At 37.1% G+C, this 24,781-nt stretch overlaps 2 protein-coding genes across 4 annotated transcripts; both read left to right on the top strand.

Moving 5' to 3' along the window:
• Positions 1 to 434: 434 nt before the first annotated feature.
• On the top strand, positions 435 to 11,064 carry ralbp1 (ralA binding protein 1). Of its 3 annotated transcripts, none has more exons than XM_030160571.1 (10): positions 435 to 519; positions 2,321 to 2,623; positions 4,473 to 4,904; positions 5,246 to 5,595; positions 6,144 to 6,305; positions 7,636 to 7,767; positions 8,202 to 8,312; positions 8,457 to 8,578; positions 8,675 to 8,795; positions 9,139 to 9,483. In XM_030160571.1, the coding sequence occupies exons 2-10, from the start codon at positions 2,374 to 2,376 to the stop codon at positions 9,481 to 9,483; spliced, it is 2,025 nt and encodes a 674-aa protein (XP_030016431.1). In that variant the 5' UTR covers positions 435 to 519; positions 2,321 to 2,373. The 3 variants fall into 3 exon arrangements, with proteins under 3 accessions (XP_030016431.1, XP_030016432.1, XP_030016433.1); XM_030160572.1 differs by lacking the exon at positions 435 to 519 and adding an exon at positions 596 to 613; XM_030160573.1 differs by lacking the exon at positions 435 to 519 and having other exon boundaries at positions 2,374 to 2,623; positions 9,139 to 11,064.
• A 1,728-nt stretch (positions 11,065 to 12,792) lies between these two features.
• On the top strand, positions 12,793 to 23,035 carry rab31 (RAB31, member RAS oncogene family). Its single transcript, XM_030161175.1, has 7 exons — positions 12,793 to 12,949; positions 15,696 to 15,775; positions 16,024 to 16,105; positions 17,069 to 17,140; positions 19,044 to 19,150; positions 19,316 to 19,425; positions 21,096 to 23,035. Exons 1-7 carry the CDS (start codon positions 12,914 to 12,916, stop codon positions 21,191 to 21,193), a joined length of 585 nt encoding a protein of 194 aa, XP_030017035.1. The 5' UTR covers positions 12,793 to 12,913; the 3' UTR covers positions 21,194 to 23,035.
• Positions 23,036 to 24,781: the final 1,746 nt, after the last annotated feature.

A 24,781-nucleotide genomic window follows, 5' to 3' on the forward strand; every position in this document is an offset into this window, starting at 1 on the left:
TTTTTTTTTTTTTTTTATTATTATATTGATGATGACCTCATTTTGCCACTGCAGCTGTGGGATTTTTGAACAGACGATGCCAGCGAAGATCACAAGACTAATGTGTTTCATATGTCAGGATGACCACCAATCCTCTGAGCCCAACCACAGCATTTAGGAAAGTACATATGATTCAGAATAGTTAGTGGTTTTACCCAAATTTAGACTGGTGCTGCTATTCAAAGCCTTGTCAGACCATTTCTTGTATACACAAACTTGTATCATACACAGACGCGTGGTTAAGATCAAAATCATACCACAGTCTAAACATTTTTCAATAATTCCAGATTATTCTTGTCAAAAACCCCAAGCTAAACAACTACACATTTAAGGGCGAAGTCAATATTAACTGAAGCGTTTAGTTCCTGTACTACATTTCCTATCATGCACTTGTCAGAATGCGCATGCGTAGACGGTTTTATTTGGAATACAGACAGCCGGAAGCTTCACTCTGAAATTGACCGAACGGAATAGCACTTGGTAAAGTTTCTTGGCTTTTGTATTTTACTCGTTGAACGGTACAACAACAGTTGCAAAATATAGTTTACGAACTGCAGCAAGTTATATATCTCATGTGGACGAAACTGCAGCTTTATTCGCGACGGGTAGGCTGGGCTAATCAGCTAACTTAGCAGGTTCGCAGCTAGCTGAACTAACGCTAGCATATGGGCCCCTCCATTCAGAGGAGAGCTGCTACTTTTTAACTGAACTAAATGTAAATATGCTTACATTTAGGAGTGTATAAACTTGTGTGAGTCTTTTACCAGCAAATCGATGGTATGTGAGGAGCTGTTATTCCTGCACAGATAAGATAAGGCGAGGAAATAGCGAAGATAAACGGCCCTAACCGCAGGAAGGTTAAGATGTCAGACAGTCAGAGAGCCTTTATGAATAGTTTTTCAGTCAGTGCTGTATCAGTAAATGTGCAACTGTCGTTATGAGTTACCACGTTTGCATTCTTACAGCAGCCGCGTTTAATGGAAATTAACTCTGGGTGTATCAGAATGCCGGTCAGACTTTAATCTGATACACTGAATTTTGACAGGGATTTTACGTGCACTGACAGATTGTGAAGAGCATTAAATCAGTAATGATTGAACCTAATTAGACCTCTAAATGACGCTACATCCCAGCAATGATTACGTTTATACGTATACTTCCTTAAACACGTCTGACCTGATGGCTGAGGAGTTCCCGTTTTCTGCACAATTTAACATAACACAAACTGTTAGACTGTGGGTCCAATAAGAACCTGAATTCCCAGGTCATCAGATAATTGGGTGTCTCTAAGTGCTCTACAAAGATTGGGCTTTTAATAGAGTACTGCAAAGTGTAGCATAGTTTGTTAACTGTAGTTCTGATGAGATCTAACTGTAAATGTTAGAATTGGCATGTGAGAAGTAGATTGAAGTCTGCATTGCAGAGCCCCATCTGGTGGGTGGATATTACTGTTGCAGCTGTTCATCAAACATACGAGAAAAAAAAAAGAGCGAAGAAGAAACATGAGAGAGCTCTGACTTTTCTACTGGTTGCTGCTACTACTACTACTACTACTATTACTACGATTTTTAGGTTGATTTATTTGACTTTAGTTTAAAAGTTATGTGCAGTTTACCTGAAGGATTATGAAGAACAAACAACTGAAAATATGTGAAAATATTTTTGTCATTTAGACCTTTTAATTGGCCATTAGCTTATTGTTATTTTTTGTTTTACAAAGTTTGTGTATTGATCAGTCTATCCAAGGCCCAAAGTGTCTTCTGATTTCCAACTCTGGAAAGAATTAAGAAATCAAATTCCAAATGTCCAGACCTGACCCCAACTGAAAACCTCTGGAATGTGATTCAGAGGAAGATGGATGATCACAGTCCATCAAACAAAGGCGATCTGCTTGCATTTTTGTACCAGGAGTGGCTTAAAATACTCAGCAGCAACGTGACTGGCAGAGAGTATTCCAAGATGCATGAAAGCAAATATTGAACTCTGAGTGAATGTAAACTTATTTACATGTAGTGATAACTTAAAATGACAACTTAAACATTTAAATATTATGTATTTAATTACAGAATCAAATGTATCTCACAGTCTGTGTTGCAAGATGCTGTTTAGCAGGTCAAACATGTGCAGAGATATAAATGAATTCCCACATGAACACATGCTGCATCAAAACCTGTTTTTTTTAGTTTTTTTTTTTATTTTTATGTCCACATGTATAAACACAGCATCATCACATGGATTGAATCTGAAACCCTGCTCTGTTTCCCATTTCCTCCCACTACAGGTGTGATGGAGAGATGATGTGTCAGTCACAGGAGTGATCAAGGCTGAGCAGCCATGACTGAGTGCTTCCTGCCCCCCAGCAGCAGCCCTGCAGAGCAGCGCAGGGCTGAGCATCCGGGGGGTGTGGCCCGCACCCCCAGCTCTGAAGAGATCAGTCCCACCAAGTTCCCTGGGCTGTACCGAACTGGCGAGCCGTCGCCACCACATGATGGTCATCACCATGAGGCCCCAGATGCTTATGTCTCAGATGATGACAAAGAGCACAGCAAGAAGAAGAACAAATTTAAAAAGAAGGAGAAGAGAAGTAAGATATGATCCAGTAATACTTCTACTGACTAGAGAGAGGCAGACGACATAACATCAGTGAAGTTATTTTGATTGCGGCCATATGGGAGCTTTTTGTTTGTATCATATAATGTCACCTAGTAGATTTGACTTCTGCTGAGTTCATAGAAATGTTTTTCTTGGTTATTTCTGAGAATTGTAAAGACTTATTGTTTCTGCCATACAGGAGGTAAAAACAAGGAATTCCAGACTAAAAGTGATAAATATAAGCACATATGAGACAGTGTTGATTATTTTTGGTCATAGACACAAGTGAACTTAACCACAAACATTCCCATACGAAACTCAAGGAGGGGATTCTTAATGTATTGAATAATTAATTTCTAATTCAACACACAAGACTCATTTATATGTAAGATAGTTACCACATTACACTCAAACACCAGGCATTTAAAAAATAAACTCAACAAGAAACTAAATTAACTGTAAAAAAAAATATATGTGGTGACAGAAATCTTCTGTGCAGTGCTGTACACAGTAAAAACAGCTTCATACATTTCTGTTCTAATGCCTGTTTCTGCCTGTAGTGGTGTGAAAGTCAATTAAATTGTTAAGTAGTTAAGCCACAGTGTGAGACTATAGAGACCATAATCCCCAAGGGTTCATTTTTATGCAGAGGTTGTGCACGATGTAATGTAATTAATGACGTTGAATGATGGACATATAAATCCAGCAACATTAGTTCATATCATACATTTTCTCGATAAGAATCATGTGAAAACTGGTATTGAGTTTGTGGGACTTTCCAGACTGTTAAAAATCTAGTCCAAAAACCTTTTTAAGTCATAGAATTAAAAGGTTTGGCTAAACTTGATCATGAATATGTCCATTCACAAGCTGATTAGTTGCTTGTTTTTTAATAGGCTAGATTGTATCGAAATTCATGATGAACATCCAATAAACCCTACCATACTGCAATTTCCAGTATGTGTACATATAAATAGTTTTTTCTTCAACCAAATTTAATAGTATGTCTAGTATTAATATAATTCTGTTGTATGTAAAAGTTATTAGGTCCTGCGTGAATTGTTATTCAGAATGTTACATATCTGTGATGAATATTAACACTTTACCATATAAGGGTTTAAAGGAAATTAAAATAATCCATTCTTGGATGTTCACTCTGTTCTAGTGGTGGGAAAAAAACAAACTTTTTTGCAGCATGGACACAGGCTTTTGCAGTCACCAGGATCTCAGTTGATGTTTTTACTTTTTTTTTGTTTCCAAAATAATCCATGAAATGACTTGAGATATCCTAAATGAATTATTATGCAGTAGAAAATGTTGGTTTACTGGAATGTTTTTCACTACGTGGTAGTCGATCCCATTGTCTCCTTTCTGTCAGGATTTTTCCATATCTGTATTTAGCTCTAGCACAAGGGTACAGTGGGATAGAGGAAGCAATGGACAGTTTCAGGACACACCCACAGAGTCGAGTGGAGGTGTGCCTCAGTCAGTGGTGGGATACACAATGAGCTTTCTGGGGAAATCCCAAAGTAAAGAAAATTTGAGGAGACTAAAACTATGAAGAAAAGGCCTATATCTGTGTTTGAGCGTGTCTTGTGGCTGTTTGCTCTGAGAGGAGAGGCGTAAGGTGCAGTGGGAACTATGCTAAATCAGTGGCTGACCTCTTTTCCAAGTCCCCATTCTCCCCCTCCTCTGCTGTCTTCTCTCCCTCGCACATCTCTCTTCCTGTTTCTGTTTCACTGCTATCATGGTTCTGTCGTCGTCGTAGGAGGATAAGGAAAACAGGTTTTTCTCTCATCAGATGTAACCCTATTTCTGTGGTCTTTCACTACTTTTACCAGCGGAAGGATACGCCGCCTTTCAGGAGGACAGCTCAGCAGATGAAGCGGAGAGCCCATCCAAGATGAAGCGCTCCAAGGGGATCCACGTGTTCAAGAAGCCGAGCTTTTCCAAAAAGAAGGAGAAGGACTTCAAGGTGAAGGAGAAGCTCCCTAAGGAGGACAAGGCCAAGGATAAGAAGTCCAAGGACCTGACGGCCGCTGATGTCGTCAAACAGTGGAAAGAGAAGAAGAAGAAGAAGAAGCCTACAACAGAGGTTGAGCCGGTCCCAGTGGAGACACCCACCTTTAGGCCCATCTTTGGAGCACCACTGACTGAGGCTGTCAAGAGGACAGCTCTGTACGACGGCATCCAGTTGCCAGCCATCTTCAGAGAGTGTGTGGACTACATTGAGAATTATGGCATGAAGTGTGAGGGTATCTACCGGGTCTCAGGTATACAAACCTTGAAAGATCATTTTATAAAGTCAAAAAAGTATTGCAAAATACAAAACTAGTGTCAGAATTTATTGTATTTAACCTTGTCTTAACCTTTTCATATTCGCCCTTTTTTGCTGAAACACTAATCTTAAGCTCTACCTTTGTTGAGTTAGTGTCAAAAAGCATGTTTTAGACTTAATTTGAAAGGGCATATTTTTTAGTTTCTGTGTTTAAAATAGAGTTTAAAAAACAACAACATGAAGTACATTAGTTCAAACTTGTCTCACATCTAACCCTAACTCTTTTGGATGCCAGTGACCTGATGGCTGGTAAAAATTAGAACTTGTCTTTTTCAGGTATGAAGTCCAAGGTGGATGAACTGAAAGCAGCGTATGACCGTGAGGAGTGCCCCTGCCTGGAGGAGTACGACCCACACACAGTGGCCAGTCTCCTAAAGCAGTACCTGCGGGAGCTACCAGAGAACCTGCTGGGCCGAGACCTTGCTCAGCGCTTCGAGGACGCCTGCGGTCGGCAGGTGGAGGCGGAGAAGGTGACGGAGTTCCAGAGGCTGTTAACGGAGGTGTCGACTGAGAGCCGCCTCCTTCTGTCCTGGCTCGTCGCACACATGGACCACGTCATCACCAGGGAGGCAGATACCAAGATGAATATTCAGAACATTTCCATCGTCCTCAACCCAACCATACAGGTCAGAAGGAAAACATAGATAAAGCTATTGGACATTAACAGGAAAAGATAGCAGTAGAAGGAAAAAAAGATGAGGTAAATAAGTAAATTTGGGGTAATGCTGCAAGGAAAAGCATTTCAGCAACAGGCGAGAAAAGTAAACATCAAACAGCATAACAGGGCTTGCATTTAGGCTCTTTGGAAGATAAGACGCATCCCCCTAGCAACAAACTAACCAAGATTTTTTTTTGGATCAAACATCCATTTCTGAGACCCTGGCCCAGTTTAGTGAAGCTAATTTATTCCCATAGGGGACTGTGGCTGCCCCACTTATTCTAAACTAACAGCAGCACTCGCCACAACACAGATATACAGACCACTATCAATTAGTTTATTCAAGATAAGTAAATATGCAGGAATGTTTTGGTACAGAGACAGCCTGACACACACACAAAGCAACGAATTAGAAGCAATTAGTGTAAGAACAGATGCAGTTACTGGATTTAATGATGTTAATGTAATGCGGTGAGCTTTGTGTTCGCTTATTTGATTTTTTTACTTTGTGTTCAGATTGGAAACCGTGTCCTTTACATGTTCTTCACACATGTGAGAGAGCTGTTTGGAGACGTAGTCCTGAAGCCGGTGGTGCGTCCGCTGCGCTGGTCTAACATGGCGACGATGCCGGCGCTGCCTGAGACCCAGGAGAGCATCAAGGAGGAGATCCGAAGACAGGTGGGTTCAATCCTGCAGCAGCCTCCATCTCATGACTAACTACAGGAACCTAAATGCAATTTATTGATTAACAAAAAGGATAATATTCAACTAATGTGTTAAGAATAATTTAGACAGAACATTTACTTGCATTAATATTGCATTAATACCATGTTCACAGGCTGATTCATTCACAGTTTGTATACAGTAATGACTGAAGTTGTTTTGATTCCTTGTACTTGAAGATATTAAAAACAATGGAATTTGATTACATTTATGTTTGGGAAGAGGTGATTGTTTTTCTTGCTTCTTGGTATTTTTTTATGGTAAATTCTTTGGGCATGCTAGTGATATAAAAACGAAGCTTGGTTTTAGGGTTTAATCCGTAAACAGAAATGGTGAGGATTGTCTTTTGTTTCTTTGCTTCTTGTTTAAATATGTTTGTGCACTTATTTGATAGCAAGCAACTTAAAGATATCAAAATCTTTCTGTGTCTTTGCTACTCAGAAATATTCTCAAATCTGTTTTAGTTTAAACAATGGGTAATTGTCAGAGAAGATTGAAGTGATACATAATTGTGTAGTAGGTACCATGAGCTCCATCTGTTTGTAGTTCATTCTCTTGTCACAGTGCCCGATCATATCGAACCATATCTGGCCTCAGGTTTCCTTTAATGACTGACTTGATATATTTTCACCATGTGTTCCATAATTTCAACCACATACTTTATACTAGAGCAGTCTATCAATCCACATCCTCTGTCTTTCATGGAACTGGATTCATAAAAATACATATAGCATGTACACAATTACCATACTGTGCCATTTATTTCACTTCAATGTACAGTCGCAGAAAAAATTATTAGACCACCCCTTGTTTTCTTCAATTTTATATTCATTTTAATGTCTGGTAAAACTAAATGTGCATTAGTTTGGACAAATATAATGATAACAGAAATAGCTCATAAGAGTTTAATTTAAGAACAGATATCTATCCATTTTCCATGGTTTTCTTGATAATAACGAAAATCTTTTAAGTTCTTACATCAATACCTATGGCATTGTACTGCTAAAAACAATGCTTTTAGGGATTCCATGTTTACTTTTCTGACTGTTTTAGCCACAGGAGTAAGTACTTGATTGCATAACCATTGTTTCTGATGACTTTTGATGGTCTAATAATTTTTTCTGTGATTGTATCAGCTAATGCTTGTATCCAGAGTCAGTGACCCTTACTCTTTTTTCAGTTAAATGTAGTTAATGAAGGAAAATCACTAATTTTAAGTTATTGTGTGTATAACTTAAATACATTTTGGTCTGTTTAGTAAATCTGTGTTGTTGTTTTTTTCTAGGAGTTTTTGTTAAACCGCCTGCACAGGGACCTCCAGGCAGGCGTGAAGGACTTGTCCAAAGAGGAACGACTGTGGGAGGTTCAGAGAATCCTAACTGCACTAAAGCGCAAACTGAGGGAGGCCAAACGTCAGGTGAGTCAGAGTTAGTCGTGAACAAATGAATTCAATTAATCAAAGTTTTGCTTTCTGAAAAACATGAAAAATACTTGTATTACAACATTAGGATTATTTCACTTCCGATATTTCTTGTTTAACAAATATTAAAATCATTTTTAATTATGTTTTGTCTTCAGTTGATGTAGCCAGAAAACAATATATATATTTTTTCAATAACACTGAAAAAATAAAGATTAAATTTTTTGACCATATCAACCAGTTTTACTTCACCACCTGTATTTTATTGGGACACATGAAAGCAACCCATTGAATCAGCTGTCTGTAAATGGTGTTGCCTCACAAGTAGCTAAAAAAAATCACAGGTAGTTGCAGCATTGACATTATTCGGGAACCAGAATTACCTGACCATTTTGCTCCATTTCTGTGTCTTCTGCCGTCCATCTTTCCAGGAATGTGAGAGTAAGATTGCCCAGGAAATAGCGAGCTTATCGAAGGAAGATGTTTCAAAAGAGGAAATGACTGAGAATGAAGAAGAAGTCATTAACCTCCTCTTAGCCCAGGTGAGTCATTATTAAGAATGGGCTGAAGGTAATCAAATTCTTAGCTTTATTTATTTATTTATTTATTTTTTATTATTGTGCTTCACTTCTGCACTACTGAGACAGATTGATCTCATGTTTTCCTGTCTTCTTTTCCATAATTAGGAAAATGAGATCCTGACAGAGCAAGAGGAGCTAATCTCTCTTGAGCAGGTTCTGCGGAGACAGATTGCAACTGAGAAGGAAGAAATCGAGAGACTGCGTGCAGAAATAGCAGATATACAGAGGTAAGAGATGATGGAGTATGAATCTGTTCTTCCAGATTAGGATGGACAGCAGTTATTACAAATGAAGTGGATTTCATTTACACGTGTGTCCCTCAGTCGACAACAGGGTCGCAGTGAGACAGAGGAGTATTCATCTGACAGTGAAAGTGAGAGTGAGGATGAGGAAGAGTTGCAGATGATTCTAGAAGATCTGCAAAAGCAAAATGAGGAACTGGAGGTGAGTGTCTGTTTTTAAATCATGCAAAAGGCTTTCTTCTAAACTTTAAGTGTAAGTAGTACATGAAGTATAACCGACAAGAGACCAGTGATGTGTGAAGTGATTCTGGAGGCGTTAAAATGAATCCAGCGAGTTACAAATCCAGTTTATATATTGAGAGTACAGATTTACATGTGGCTCTTTTTTTGGTTTGGTTGTTCTCAGCTGAAACTCGATAGGGTCCATACAAATGTGTCCATGTCTGTTCGACATTTTCTTTTAAGTGGCATTAAAATATCCATTTAAAGAATTTTCTCTGAATATTGTTGGGAATGTTTCCTAAACCCTGTTTTTTGCCCACTAGAACAAAAACACCCATTTGAACCAGGCCATCCACGAGGAGCAGGAAGCCATCTTGGAGCTTCGCGTCCAACTCCGCCTCCTGCAGAGCCACAAACTTCAGCAGGAGCTGACCATCCAGCCGTCCACAGAGCAAGCCCCGCCCACACAGCCGAGCCCTGAGGCCCGCAGTGAGGAGCAAACCAAACGTTCTGCCGCCGCCGCTGCTGCAGGTGCACCTGCTGTGGTGGTGGCGGCTGCTGCTGCTGCAGATACTGCAGTCCCAGCCAATGGAAAAGTGGCAGCAGCAGCAGCTAAGGATCCTGCAAAGCCCTCACCGAGCAAAGACAGGAGAGACGCCAACATGTGAGATGCCACAACAGTGATGTATTTGGTGGCTCTGTGCTGCAGTCTTGTCTGTATCGCTCGTCAGTTGTCCTGTAGTGTCACTAGTTACTGACCAGAGATCTCACATTGCTGGATAGGTGAGTTCATGTGACCCAGATATCTTCATGGAAGAATCACTTTTCCTGCTTTTGTCATCTTGACTCTTTCCCACATATCACATATTTTTGGTTTCCTGTTTTTGCAGACAACAGTAGATATAGAGAATGTGCTGTAACAGATTAGTTGGCAACTCACATGAGAGAATCGGTGGGACCATACTTTTACATACATTTGCAGTGCCAAGCCTGTATGAAGGAGGAGGGTGAAAGGAGAAATGAAGGGATCCATAAAGCGGGTAGAGAAGAGAGCGCAAGGTAGACCTTTCCAGTAGCTCACAAAAACTTTATTTTTTACTGGTTAGGGCTCAAAAGAAGGTCACTAGATTTAATCTCACTCCCTGTCAGGCAATTTGTCCTTTATCTAGATGCAAATTTGACATATTCGGATAAAACCACTGTGCCATAACTGAAGAGACTGGACAAGATTCCCCAGAGAACCACTAACACAAAAACTCTTTGGACACTGAAGAATTTATGATTGGTCTATATATTATATATTTAAGAAGTATTCTGAAGAATACAAATGACTATACAAGAAATGCATTGATTTTAAATTTCAGCTTTTTAGTAATATATGGATATATGTATAAATATATTGTTATGCTTTCTTTTCTTTGAGCAACAGATGCACATAAACAAAGCGGTGTTGTACCTCACGACTGACCAGTGGATGAAAACATGAACGACAAACAAATGCGCAACAAAAGTATATTCATCACTGCAAACTGTAGAAACACAGCTGCATTGTTACTGTCAGTTTTTGTGACAACTCTTGGTCTATAGTGCAATCATCTTTTCTGGTGTCTGCCTCTGTCGCACAAACATGTAAACATGGGGAACAGACTTTTCTGCAGTTTAATGGTGAAATAACAAATCTGTGGTGATGATTACTGTCTCCATAATGTGTGCAGAGATTAACAGGAGGCTGGTTTAGTTTTGTTGTGTATTTGGTCGTGGTATTTAACTCTTCATGTGTGGAGTTACTGATCATGCCATCAGTTGGAAGTGACAATAGTAAACTCATTACAAGTCAATCATTTCATTTCGCAGCTGATCTATGACTGTTGCAAAGTACTGTCATTGTTCAGTTATGTTTTAAGCGAAGACATGGCCTACTTCCTCTTTCTGTATATTGTTGTAAAATTGCAAACATACTGTATTTTCAGCTCTTATGTTTTGTCATACATTCTTTTTTTTTATTATTATTAATGACCTGTATGGAGTTTTGCTGGTGTGACTGCCTCTGCTTTGGTCACAGGCAAATCAAAGCAATCTCATCTGGACTCATGATTCAAGATGTTATTATTAATCCTGTGACTGAAACGGATAGTGCTAGTTGGGCTCAGAAGCTTCTCATAAGGTTATTTTCATAAGGTCCCAAGCTTTTATAGCCTATTGTTGCAGACAGAATAATGCTGTGAAGAATAAAGTGTCAATCTAATGAATTTGTCTGATTCTGTATTTCTTCTGATAACACAAAACTTTTGCTTTTGTACTTCTAAACTTTAATATTTTGTGCTTTTCATTGTCTATTACACATTCTCTTAATAACTTATCTTTCACAGCATTACAATGGCACGCATCCATCTATTTCAAGACTGTCCTATGGACATTCCTAGTGCACATTGGCTTTTCTGTTTTTATCATTTATAGAAACTTGTACAAATTAGCCAGATTTTTTTTTATAACAAATATCTGAGTGTATATTTGGACATCTGAAACAGAAGTAATCAAGATTTAAAAAATGCTATATTGACTTTTACACTGTTTTATTGATGTGTTGAATTTTATGCTGCAATCTGTGAATGAATGATAAACCATGAAAACAAAAAACTCAAACCATTCCCTCATGTTATAGACAACTGTAGGCTGTATTGTCTCTAATCATGTGCTCAAATCAGGCGAGACAAAAAAAAAAACAGCTTTTTTTTTTTTTTACCATGTCCTTGATGTCCTCTTCCCTGTTGGTATGTACTTAACAGCCTCCCAAAGAAAAGACCAAAATTCCTCTTAGACCATTTTACCCTTTTCCTCAAGGCAGATAAAATATTTTTTCCTACAATAATTTAGCCGTGCAAACTCAAAGCTTCAAGTGTTACACCTTGAAAAGTTTTTATGCTTGTCACACTCTTAAAAGTCCACCCTATTAGCCTATTTTATCCTGCACGTTTAAGTCAAAAAATAAACAAAACAAAAAATCATCTATGACATGGTTATAAAAGATGCATTTCTAAGATTAACTTGTTTAATGTGGATTCCTGAACATGTGCAGTTGTTTTAACTCAGTATTTTCCACCCTGTTATTTTGGATGTTGTCATGTAAACTCATGGACAGAAGGTTTGGGAAGGATACAAATGATTCTTTGCTTAAATGTGATTTATTTGTTTTTTAATTTCTTTGAAACTTTCTAATTTTTCTTCAATGTACCTCAGAAAGGCGTTGGGAAAACAAACAAACAAACATCATTCCCCAAACTTTTGGTCAGGGCTGTAATTTATTGGAATACTCATAACATGGAGAAACAACTTTCCCCTCATTTAATATTATTAATCCCCCTCAGTTATTATCATTATAAACATGACAATCATTTGTGAAATCAACAAGGGACTAGATTACCGGAATGACCGATAAACAACGCACTTTGAAACTGAACAGTCTTTAATGTTAAAGAGATAATAGAACCACCAGACTTTGATAATTAGCCCAGTTAAGTAAAATGAAATTAACAGTAAAAGAACGGAAACTGCAGTTTTACCTTAAAAAATAAAGTAAGGGTAAAAAGTTTCCTCTGTTAAAATGGTCTGATGTATTTATTTTATTCTGATATCTGGACAGTGCATTTTGGTAATAGCAGTGTAGCTAACTTAGATAGCTAGTTAAAGGGATGCTAGTTAAACGCACATGCGCAGAGACAGTAACATGATTGAACTTTCCATAAGGAGTTGTAATGTGGACCTTGTTAAATATTTTCATTTTTTAATTTAATTAAACTTTTCATTTTTATTTAGTATTAATGAAATAACATAATAATAATAATAATAATAATAATAATAATAATAATAATAATAATAATAATAATAATTGGTTATATTATAAGTAGCATAGTCATCGCAGATGGGCCATGAAGTGACAGTGTGAGTCTTATTTTGAAAGGTCCAGTCTGTCTGTCTGTCAGGGGCTGGGTTTGTCTTTTATTGAAGAAGAGGAAAAAAATCTAAAGTTTCAAGCATGACGAGACAAAGACACTGACTGAACATTAAACAAACGATGCTTTAAAACGTACTGAACCCACCATGGCTATAAGGGAGCTCAAAGTTTGCCTTTTAGGGGTAAGTCCTGACAGATGTTTTTGTTGATCCGTTTTTTTGGGGGAAAATTCCTTCAGTCGGCTGCAACTGTAACTAACCGAGAACATTTTGACGTTCAGAGCACATTAATAGAGTTTACCTAATGCGACTGACAACGAATAGTCACTCAAATGTCGTGTATTTTTCAACTGTCTTCACTTTTTCGCATTGGTTTTGTTCTGAAAACTTGATAATGGAACTCCGTTTGATAGCCTGTTGAGCAAAAACAGCTCGTCAGCCGGTGGGCGCAGCAGTCGAACATTAGCTCCTTTATGTTATTTCCAACATAGACGTTTCAGACAGCGAGTAAACGGTTTTGTGTTGTGTGTTTTTGTCTCATTTGTGTAACGTCTGGCTCTGTATATCGGCCATTACGTCATTATAGAGCCGCTACAAGCAGGCACAGCCGTTAGTTTCCTGCTGCGTTAGCAAAACATCGCACTCAGTTCCTCTGAATAAACAGTGACAGGGACACGCAGGGACTTTTCACTGCCAACTGGTACTTAACCGATGAATTAAAGACGAACTAGCAACTTGTTAGCTTCGTAACGTCTACCAGGCCCGTGCATTCCTCCGCAATGGGGCCACTGACATACTCTTCAGAGGTCTGTTCACTGTCCTCATCACTGAGCTCTGATATTCACTACAGAGGAACAGGAAGTGGTCAAATCCTGTATTTATCTACAAGGACTGATGCCACACCGTGAAAATACTCCACGACAGATTCCAGAAACACAGGATAAGTTGTTAATACCCTTGTGCGAGCACGTACAAGAGTTCATCGGTGAAAGTCAGAAAATTGAAATCACCACCAGGAGGCAAATACATATTAGGCTTTAAAGTCGTTATCATTATCAGCAAAATGTGGATAATGTATGGAAAGTATTCTAAAAGTAGTCATTGTGCATTAAAAATGGTCCCTGTCAGTGTTTTGGTGTTACATATAATGTCGATTTTACTACTCTAATGTTGTATTTTACTGCTGAACATGTTTAAAGTGGTGCTGGTTAGTTTAATCTATAGCAGTACATCATAGATGATTTAATTAGCTATGTATTTGTAGCATTACTATCCTGTCAAGTCCTCATTAGTTCAGAAAAACAGGCCATGATAATCTAGTGTTGGATGACCATCCACATGTCCAACATCTATCCATCCATCCATCCTACTACTCATTCTTGCAAACTAGTCGCCTTTTGTTGAAGTGTTTTTTTCTGGGGGGGTTTCACTCATGCTGATGAGAGTCATTGCCAAATAGGCCTTCGAAGGCAGCACATTGAAGCGCTAGAGGTTCACAAACATCGCTGTAGGCCTACACCTGACTCTCCAAAGCCACTCAATAAAATGGAATTTCAGAATCTTCAGTGACATTGATAGAATGCATTGTGCGAGTGTTTCGGCTGTCGTGTACAATTTTTACCCCTGTATTTTTTTTACACCCTAAGAAATATGCGCATGCTCCAAACCACCAGGCACGCTCAACCTCATTCTTATCAATGTAAACATCTTGTAGTGAAACCTGTCGTACCCCTGTGCAGATTTTCCGAAGAAAATTGTAAAAATGAGGCAAGTTGATTTCCGTATTATTCAGATTACTATAACAGTCAACCATGTGTTAAATTGATTTATGTGGTTGACTTTGTTTTTGTCAAATAAAAGTGAGTGGATGTATGATTATTAGTTTATATGCTGTGTTATTGTTACAGTTACACAGTCAGTAATTGTTAATTGCAATAATTGTTAATTGTTAGTCAGACGACTCCCAGGTGGCGATTTACTTTGTCACCTTTTTCAGCCCCTCTGAGTTTGCAGGTCTGCTACTACTTATCTGGGTCATGGAGACAGGAGCCTAAGCAGCGAAACCCACTTCCCTCACCCTCCTTAGGTGTTCCTAGGCCAGCCAAGAGGTATAATCTCTCCAGAGCAGAGCATCCAGGGTTTACCTGGGGCATTCTGCCATGTGGACATGCCTGAAACACCTCAGTAGGGAGGCATCCAGAGGGCATCCTAGCCAGATGCCTGAACCACAGAGCTCTACTCTGAGGTTCTGTCTGATGCCCAAACTCCTTAACCTATCTTTACAGGTCCGGGTGTAGGTCTGGTCTTGGCGGTCTTGGGACGAGAGTTTATTTAGCCTAAGAATGAGGAGTTTCAACCTCAACCCACAAAGGAAAAATCCTTCAGTTCATCACAAATGTTTTAAGTTGGAGATGTGTAGTTTTTGTTAGACAGGAAGAATGGAAAAATTGGAATCTGAAAAGCAATTAAAGTTGTCAGACAAATGTGGTAGATGTAAAAAGTAGCCTATTCATTTAAAATCTTTGATGCTGTGATTATCAGTATAAAGTTGCATAGAATGGAAAGACTTAAGAAAAGTACATGTCAAATTTAAGTGCAGGACTTGATTATACTTATTCACATACTATCACTAGTTATGACAGATGTTTTTGAAACCTGGCTCACAAAAAAGGCATGACTATATATGCCATGGGGTACAAAACAGATTAAAATATTTTAATTTTAATTGCCTTGATCAGTTATTGAAAGGTACGGTATACTGTCTTGCACAGGTAATATTGACTAGAGAGTAAGCTGCACATTTGGTGAAGTAACACTTATTTGACGAGGTGGACATGTGACCAGACTGTTGCATAAATATTTGGGTTCAATAGGGACCACTGACTGTGTGTATGTGTGCTGCCATGAACTTGTGATCCTCTCTTTCCAGGACACCGGAGTGGGGAAATCTAGTATTGTTTGCAGATTTGTTCAGGACCACTTTGATCACAACATAAGTCCAACAATAGGGTAAGATAAGTGTGTTTACGTCATAAAAGACCACACATTACATTACCACACAGGCAGGTGCCCTGACACACTTTTAACTTTAAAAATAGTTCAGAAATCAAATAAGGTCCAAATAAATATCACGCTGCACTTTTTCCAGGCTCTTTACTCTCAGCGTTTATATTGTTGACTAACTCATTTGTTTACTTGATTTTTTGTAAAGAATTTTCTTTGAAACATTTTTCTAAAATGCTCCTTATTGCCCACAGAGCATCATTCCTGACCAAGACAGTGCCATGTGGAAATGAATTACACAAGTTTTTGATCTGGGATACAGCCGGACAGGAACGGGTGAGTTCATCGACTATCAGCTGCAAAAAATGTTTGCACGTCACTTTATGAATTGCAATTTTTTAAAGTTAATTTTCCATTACATTTTGCATCAGGAAGCTCCAGCAGTGACACAGACCTGTCACTGTTAGGGGGTCCTCATGACATGGAGTTATTATTAGGCGTGAAATAGGATGATTCACGTTGGGTTCAAAGGTCATGAGACTTGTATCATCGCAGTGATTCATTGTGGATGGGAGTTTGATGTGAGTAGCTGGAGCTTCTCAGATATGCTTACTGCATGGAAAACTTAGGCCAAGTATTTCCTGCTTGTGTAAGAAAATGATACCTTTTAAGGCATTTCGCAAACCGCAGTTTAAAATTCTATCTTTATCATGTTTTCTGGTCATCTCAGTTATAGCGTGTTGTTTTAACTAACAGGTAAACAGCATAGGTTATAGATAGCAAAAGTGGGAAATCTTGAAATAAAAACTCTGCAAAGCTCTTTGCAAAGGAAAGTGTTATATAGAAGGCCAGGACTACTCCCATTGTATAGAATATCAGACATTTCTAAACACTGGAACAAGTGGAATAGTGAGGAGATTTTCTTAAGCATAAACTTCATAGGCCTTTTTTTAGACAAAGAAGAATCTTTATTTATCAGTATATTTTATATACAAACATGTGATACACACTGAAATAGACCCTTTGTATTAGGTGTGTAGGAACACACCACACAGTGCAAACCAGGAGGAGTGGGCTGCCATTTCAGGCACCTGGGGAGCAAATGGGAGGTTCAGAGCCTTGCTCAATGGCACATCAGCCAACCATTTCTCTGCTGGTCCAGGGAATTGAACCATCAGCCCATCTCCAACCTTCTGGCTGACCCAATTTTAGATGTTTTGTTTATAAGACATATAAGACACTGTAAGGTGTGTAATAGACTGACAATGCTAACCCTCATCAATATGTTGTCTTTTGTAGTTTCACTCATTAGCACCTATGTACTACCGAGGATCCGCTGCTGCTGTTATTGTCTATGACATTACAAAACTGGTAAGAACAACAGCATATCAGTGTCTGGGATTGTGGGAATAAATGTATATATAATAAGATACGTCTAACTGTGTTACATGTGCAATAGAGTTAAAATAGGTTGTAATGAAAGTGTATCTGCACTATAGTAATTGATCTATGTGGAGGACGGAGTTGCCATCCCAGGGTTCTCATAGTCATAAAGAACATGATTGTAAAATTTCATTTTCCAAGCCTGGCAAAGTCATAAAAGTAACCAAAATTGTCAAATATTTTTGTAAAAGTCATGAAATTATAGCATGTAAAATCAGCTACAGAATTCCTTTAATAAAATGTGAAATTCTTACCACATACATTTAGAAGTCAAAGGTCTCAGTGAAATTAATTAGATTACATTAGTTTTGTTCCAGTGAAAGTTAATAATTAAGGAATTTTCCCTATTTTTATGCAAAAAGTGATTGTAAATCTACAAGCTAAAACTGAAAATTGAAAATGTTCTTTTATGACATTCCCCTGGGCCTCCAAAGGGGTCTGCATCTTTGCCATCATTTTCACCCCTGATAACTGTACATCCACAGATTTTGTCTGTAATGAAACTCACAAAAGAGAAATCAAGCCTATCAGATTTTGATGAAGACGCTGAAGAGAAATGTTAATAATAGAGCATACCTCAGGGTTTTCCATTGGGATTAAGGGCTAGGATCACTTTGCACAGTGTAGTTTTGCATAAAATTCCATAATTTTCTATATCATTTCAATCTATATGATAATTCAGGTTAATAATTATTTGTAGTAGTAGTATTTTTGTTAGTGAAAAGAAAAATATCCAGTGGTTAGAGAATGAAAAACATTGCTATTTTATTTTCATATAGTGATAAACTAAAGTGCACTTCAGTTCATGTTCTTAAAAGTTGTGAACAGTTATGAAAATTATATCATCTGTCCATGAAAGGTCACGGAAATGTTTCTAAATTTTGCCTTATAAAAGTGTGTGTGGACTCTAAATGGACATGTTTATATGATCTTTTTCACAGATTTCAAACTGTGAAAGAGTAGAAAGGGACATTGCTGGTGTTATTTTTATTTGAAGGATTAGTCATCAGGCAGATAACAAAATGTATTTCAGAAACTAAGTAAAAATTAAATGCTCTACTGTTGAAATGTAAATTTGCATAACTTTATTTTCATTTTTAATGATTTAGTAACCAAATGATGAAGAAAACAATTGTGCCATCATCCTTTTTGCCAGACAAAGCATCACACTGGTTCTTATGTGTACATGCAGTTACACCACAAATACCACAAATGTAAACATCAATTTTGACTGAGCTTTATGCAATCAAGAATAAACATGTAGTAATAATAATTCATGTCATGACAATGTCAATTTCTCACTTTGAGTAATCTAATGGAATATAACAAACTACACGTAAGGGTATGTTCTCTGTCCATATTAAGGTCTTTAAACCAAAACAGTGACAGTCCATCATATTTCCAGCTGATAAAATAACAGTAACAACAGTGAACATAAAGCATCCCACAGCTTTTCCTGTTGATTGTCCTGAGCGATGACCTTCATCTAGAGCTGTAACAGTAAAGCTGTCGCTGCCTCCACAACTCCCTGGTGTACTTAATATGTGAAACTGTAGGAGCCAGTTTCACACTCTGAGCCTAATGTAAAATTCAATTACGTTTCCATCACTCTCCTTTCCTTCCATGACCTACAAATGTCATTTTTTTCTGGTCTGTTAATGGAAACTTGTCTGAAAAAAACACTCTCTAATGCACTAAATGTGTGACACAAGTTGCTAAAAAATGTTGGCTAGATTCTCATAAAATGACCAGGATATTCCCCTGGCCTTCCCAAAAATATGTCTTCAGTTGCCACTTCTAGCACTGACCATAATATGAACTTGTTGTCCAGGATTCTTTCCAGACACTGAAGAAATGGGTGAAGGAGCTGAAGGAACATGGTCCAGAGGACATAGTTGTAGCCATAGCAGGGAATAAGAATGATTTAGGAGACATCAGGTGAGCTCATCTTGTTTTTATCAGGCTGTAAAAAAACTTCAGGGATACTTTGGTCTAAAAGATTAAGGATGACAGACAGTCTACCTTGTCGGTGCTTGGTGTCAGATTTTAATAAATTCTTGTAAATCTGCTCACACTTGACTTCTGTATCCTTCTTTTAAACAGGGAAGTTCCTATGAAGGAAGCCAAGGAGTTTGCTGAATCAATTGCAGCTATTTTCATTGAGACTAGTGCCCGAAATGCTGTCAACGTTGAGGAGCTCTTTCAGAAAATAAGTAGGTTTCAAACACGAGTTGCATATGTGTCATGTGTAGAAACTGTTTTGTATTTGAAGTTTACTGTAAAAAGAACTGAATTACCACAAAGCAGCCTGGAGAAAAGCCCTTATATTTATGTTTAACAAGACACAAGTACCTCGGCTCCAAAATAATGCCAATGCAGAGGTATCTTTAAGCTGTAATACCATTGATGACCACTGGGATTGACTTCCATGTCTTAACACTAAACCTATCTTTAAAAATACTAAGTCAATAACTTTTTTCTAGGAGTCATTCCAGGCTCCTCTTTACATTTGGTACGTCTAATAAGTATTCTGGTGGTTTGTCTTAAAATTATTTCTCCATTAATCAGATCTCTGCCTATACAGTCTATGGTTTTAATAGTTGTGAAGCGCTTAAGTGTAATATCATCCTTATCCACTTTAGGGCTCCAAAAACAACCTTCACTCTATTTGACTGTATTCAAAAACTGCAAACATCTCACTCAATGAGTTAGTATTCTTTCTTTGTCTAGACCCTGGTGTTTCTTAGATATGAGGGTGAATGGAGGACCTTGTTTCTCATGTTGGTTTTATTTCTCAGGCGCGTTTGACAGTTCCTGCTGAGCTAGAGCTTCTATTTATTGAATAACACATATGTTTTTTTTTGGTTAAGAAGCCACACAAAAAAGACTATCAAAAGATTTTGTTACATAACTGTTTCATGAATTTCACTGTTTCTTAATTTTTTTTATTTTTTTTTTACCTGGCCTGATAGCATAATTGGTTTGGCGTTGTACAGTAGTGCATTATACTGCACCACTGCTATGGAACACAACTGTATGTGTCAACATTTAGTTGATGACATTATTTGCTAGCACCAGTCATAAGTGTTTGCTCCTGGAGGATTCTGTTGGGTTTCTGTAAATTGGCTTAAGATTTGATTTGATCTATCTCCCTTTTATGTGAAGCACTTTGTAACATGTTGTTTTAAAACGTGCTATATAAATAAAGCTTTACTTACTTACTTACTTACATTTCACAAAAACTTTGCAAGATTCCAACAAATTATCATTACAGATACCTTGAAGAGGTTAGTACTTTACCCTTAACACCTCAGCACCAGCCTTTTGCCCAAATATTATCACTTTTAGGGCCAGAAAACCCCCCCAAAACTAGATGGTGATAACCAAAACACTACACTCAGGATTTTGTTGCAAATAGCTCAAATGCCAACTTGCCTGTTGGGAATGTAGTGGTTTCATGATAAATCCAATTGCAACACAGTTATTGGAAAAGACAGCAAAGACATCACTAGGAATTCAGAGGCTATATTGAATTCATATCTGGTGATAGCCACTAGGACTGAACACAGCAGATATACCTGTGGATGTAGCCTAGTGGTAAGTCAGTTCAATTAAAAAAATAAATGAACACATAAACTGACCACTGGTTACAATTGACAAATTACAACTAAGACTTTGGTTAACATGGTAATAGTTAAACCAACTTATAAAAAGGAGGAAAACATTGTTCATAGTGTGCGTTTTGCTTGTGGTTTAATATCACTGGAAGGAGAAGAGTGGACTACTCGTCTCTCTTCTAGTGTAGATTTATTAACATTTTATTTTCTTGGGTGAAATCTGTCATGGAAATGATGTGAATAACCATGTTCTGTGTGTGTTTTAGGTAAACAGATTCCACCCCTGGAAAACCCTGAGGTAGATAGCAACAAGTCCTTCAAACTCACCCAACAGCCTCCTCCATCTGCCAGGAGATGCTGCTAGTACCAACGGGAACTGATGGGATTACTTGTGTCAGCACCAGGGACTCCACCACCCCTCCCTCATCATCCCAGCAGCGCACATCGTCCACAATGCACACAGTGTCTTATTCTAGTGAAAGACAACACCGTGGACAGATAGAGGTCAGCTTACATGTGTGGTTTATTGTAACTTTGAACAGAGAAACCTGCCAGCAATATTATACAGATCTATGTGCAAATTTCAACACATGGCACATCTGTTTTACCCAAATGTATTAGTAGTAGTTGTGATGGGAGTCTGGAGGAAGCCTTCAGTTTGTCCCCCTCAGGTGGTGTCGTGCCTAAATTACATCAAAACATCAGTGTTTTCCCCCTTTAGCAGAAATAAAGATTTTACTACATAGTAATGAAATTGAGGCACAAGTTAATATTGAGCCACTGAGGTGTTCAACTAATGTGCTTCATATAGTCAGGTTTTGGCTGTTGAGAAATCTGCATTTTTAGTTTGAGAGTCAACTGGTCTAGATTTTCATTGCACTGTGGCTCTTAAATGGCACACAACTTTTATTGATAGTCTTTTTATTTTAATCATGGCTTCATTTTTCTCCTTATGGAAGTTTTGTGTTCATATATGTCTCACTCTTGTGTTGAATATTGAAATATTTGAATAAGAGGCTGTCGAGATTTAACTCTAGGTGAGCATTCGGTTCTGTAGCTTAAACACAGCAGCTTTACATTCCACTTTGTCATGTGTTTTCACGCACATTTGCTGTATAAGGGTTTAACTGTAATGCTGCAGAATGAACCGTTAAGAGGCCTAAAAATTGTAATTACAGTATGACACCCCACGTTGAAACACTGTGACCAGTACTAGATTTGTTTACATAGTGATTTGTCGAAGATGTTTTCTACATGCTGAAATGTTTTGTCTGAGTTTCACTACAGGGAATGACTGTAAGCGACTGCTTTTGTTTACCTAAAGAAGGGTTTCATCAATAGACCTGCATATGTTTTATTCTTAACCTGTCACCAGTGATTAAAGCACCAAAAGGCTGGTTTTACAAACTAACAAAACTCAAAGAACATGTGGGAATATTACCTTAAGCCAATACATTACATTATCAGTACAGATGTTAGCCTAGCTGTATAAACTAAGACGATGTATGGTGATTTTACTATCCATTCAATTGTAACATTGAGTTTAACCAAACTAAAAAATACACAGCAATTTTGCAGCTCTGACAGTGCTAACAGAAAACAGAGAGAAAACTCTTCCATTTTTACCAATGTGTATGATGCATTTGTTAGGTTAAAATGTTTTCAATGCATTTATAGTCTGCATAATACATGGTTTCTATATGGAGTGTCCTTCCAAATTCCCTTCAAAACTACAATTGTGACCTTACCTATGAAAAAAAAACAGAAAAAAAATTGTTTAATAAAAACATAATTGCACAAGTATTGAAGTATTTTTTTTTTACACTATTTTCTGAATATTAGATACATAGTTGTATTCTGCCATTGACTTTTTTTGGAGATTACATGTCACAGTTGTGATCAAATTCACAGGAAGTGCTGTGTTTTTTTGCCATTCAAGTGCCTTCTAATATTTTCCGTTATGTACATGTACATTACTGTATGTCACGGCTCATAAGTGCACATACGTAATCCTCAAATAATGCATGACTTACTTGTCTGAAAAATCAGTACAGACTAATTCTAAGTGTATGTATATGTGTATTGTATGTATTAAACTGCCAATTATCTGCAACCATCCTGTATGCCTACAACATGCTGCCTTTGTATACTCTGTAGAACAGATTAACATTTGTTTATTAATCGATATAATAAAGTATTAAAATTCTTTCTTGTTTGACTTTTTGTGTCACCTTAATTGAGTGAAAGGATATAAATATGTTTTTAACTGCTCATCAAAGACACTGAGTTTTTATTGGCCTACAGTCAATCCAAGGACAGGTTGACATGACCATAAAATGTTTTTACAGTAAAAATGTTAATTTTAGGTGCTATTGCTGATTAATTGATAAGTGCCATGATAGGTGTCGAATTAGTATTTCTATTAAGTTTAAATGAGGGATAGAGTGATTACCCATTTTGGCTGATTAATCAGTGCTGATACGATGTTTTACAAACAAGTATGAGTGGATATTGGCAGTGATACTTAATATTAAGCTTCTCAAGAGGAGTTTCTCACTTTCAGATAAATAATGCCTCAAAAAGAAAAAAATCCACTGCTAAGATTTCTGACAATTAGTCGTTCAGTTCTATTAGTACTGATTAATTACACTGAGTTTCATATTTAGAGATCCAGATGTATTGATTGATTGATTGATTTTCAGTTTCTGTATTTACAAGTTAAACTGACAAGTTCAGTTCAGCAGTTATCCAGTTTTTTATATAGTCAGAAACAGTAAAATTTCCAACAGTGTTGATTTTTTTTCAGGGGGGATATCAGTCTATTAGATGCCAATCAACTTGGAAACTACTGTTATTATATCAGCCTTGAAAAATACATCATTGGTTGAAGAAACCAGATCATTATATAAGGTTTAATTTATTTATTTATTTTATTTTTTTTTACAGTTTTTTTTTGTTATTTTGTTTTGCATTTTCTTTATTTTTGATTTAATTAATACCATGAGATAACAGTATGAAATGTGTGTTTTGTTTTGTTGTTTAAACTGTTCTTTACGCTCAAAAAAGTATCATGATAAAATGTTTGTTCCACATCAAAATATGGAAAAACATTTTGTCAGCAAATTAGCGAAAAAAAACTTTTCAAAACAAACCCTAAAGACAAAAGATGAATGTGTATCAAAATAATGATTTTCATTTCTATAAAAAAAATAATAATGTAGACTGATAATTATCATGATGTCACTGAACCCTAATGCAGTTTATTTGATTGAGGAAGTGACTGTGGTAAAACAGGGTCATTTATTGCACATTTATTGGTATAGAGATGATGTGGAGACTTTGTCCCTGTTACTGTAATCTACTTGACAGCTTCACCCTGAACATTAGCCTCTTAGCATACTTACCTAAGTCACATTTTTGGCCAAATTGTGATTAATGTATAAAATTAAGCAGCAACATAAGAAGAGTAAAGTTATGTAGATATTACAATTTGGCCAAATATATGACTTAGGCTAATTAATCGGAATCAGAATACTTTATTAATCCCAGGGGTAAATTATTGGATGTTACAGTCACTCCATTCAAGTATATTAAAAAGTAGCAGGAAAGAAATTATCAAAACAACAGAAAAAGAAAAGGAAAAATATATAAATATATACATATATAAAGCTCTAAATATACAAACTTATATATATATATATATATATATATATATATATATATATATATATATATATATATATAGCTCTGAATATATATCAAATATATATATCAAAACACTCACAATTATGCTATGAGGTTAACGATAACTAGAAAGATTCAAATGTTTCTTTTTTCACACACACCTGTGTCTGGAAGCGTCATGTATGTACTAACCTCTACAGCTTCAAAGTAAGGAACACAGTGTTGAAAATAAGAAACACTTAACAAATTAGTCATGTGTAATATCTGC

Source organism: Sphaeramia orbicularis, chromosome 17, assembly GCF_902148855.1.
Source record: "Sphaeramia orbicularis chromosome 17, fSphaOr1.1, whole genome shotgun sequence".
NCBI classification, from domain to species: Eukaryota; Metazoa; Chordata; class Actinopteri; order Kurtiformes; family Apogonidae; genus Sphaeramia; species Sphaeramia orbicularis.

What these genes read in the sequence shown, in the direction of transcription:
- rab31 (XM_030161175.1), top strand. Translation starts at nt 12,914, where the DNA reads ATGGCTATAAGGGAGCTCAAAGTTTGCCTTTTAGGG. An exon ending in AACATAAGTCCAACAATAGG is followed by an intron (nt 15,776 to 16,023) that starts GTAAGATAAGTG and finishes TATTGCCCACAG; the next exon opens with AGCATCATTCCTGACCAAGA. An exon ending in TCTATGACATTACAAAACTG is followed by an intron (nt 17,141 to 19,043) that starts GTAAGAACAACA and finishes CTTGTTGTCCAG; the next exon opens with GATTCTTTCCAGACACTGAA.
- ralbp1 (XM_030160571.1), top strand. Translation starts at nt 2,374, where the DNA reads ATGACTGAGTGCTTCCTGCCCCCCAGCAGCAGCCCTGCAGAGCAGCGC. An exon ending in TTAACCTCCTCTTAGCCCAG is followed by an intron (nt 8,313 to 8,456) that starts GTGAGTCATTAT and finishes TTCCATAATTAG; the next exon opens with GAAAATGAGATCCTGACAGA. An exon ending in GAAATAGCAGATATACAGAG is followed by an intron (nt 8,579 to 8,674) that starts GTAAGAGATGAT and finishes TGTGTCCCTCAG; the next exon opens with TCGACAACAGGGTCGCAGTG.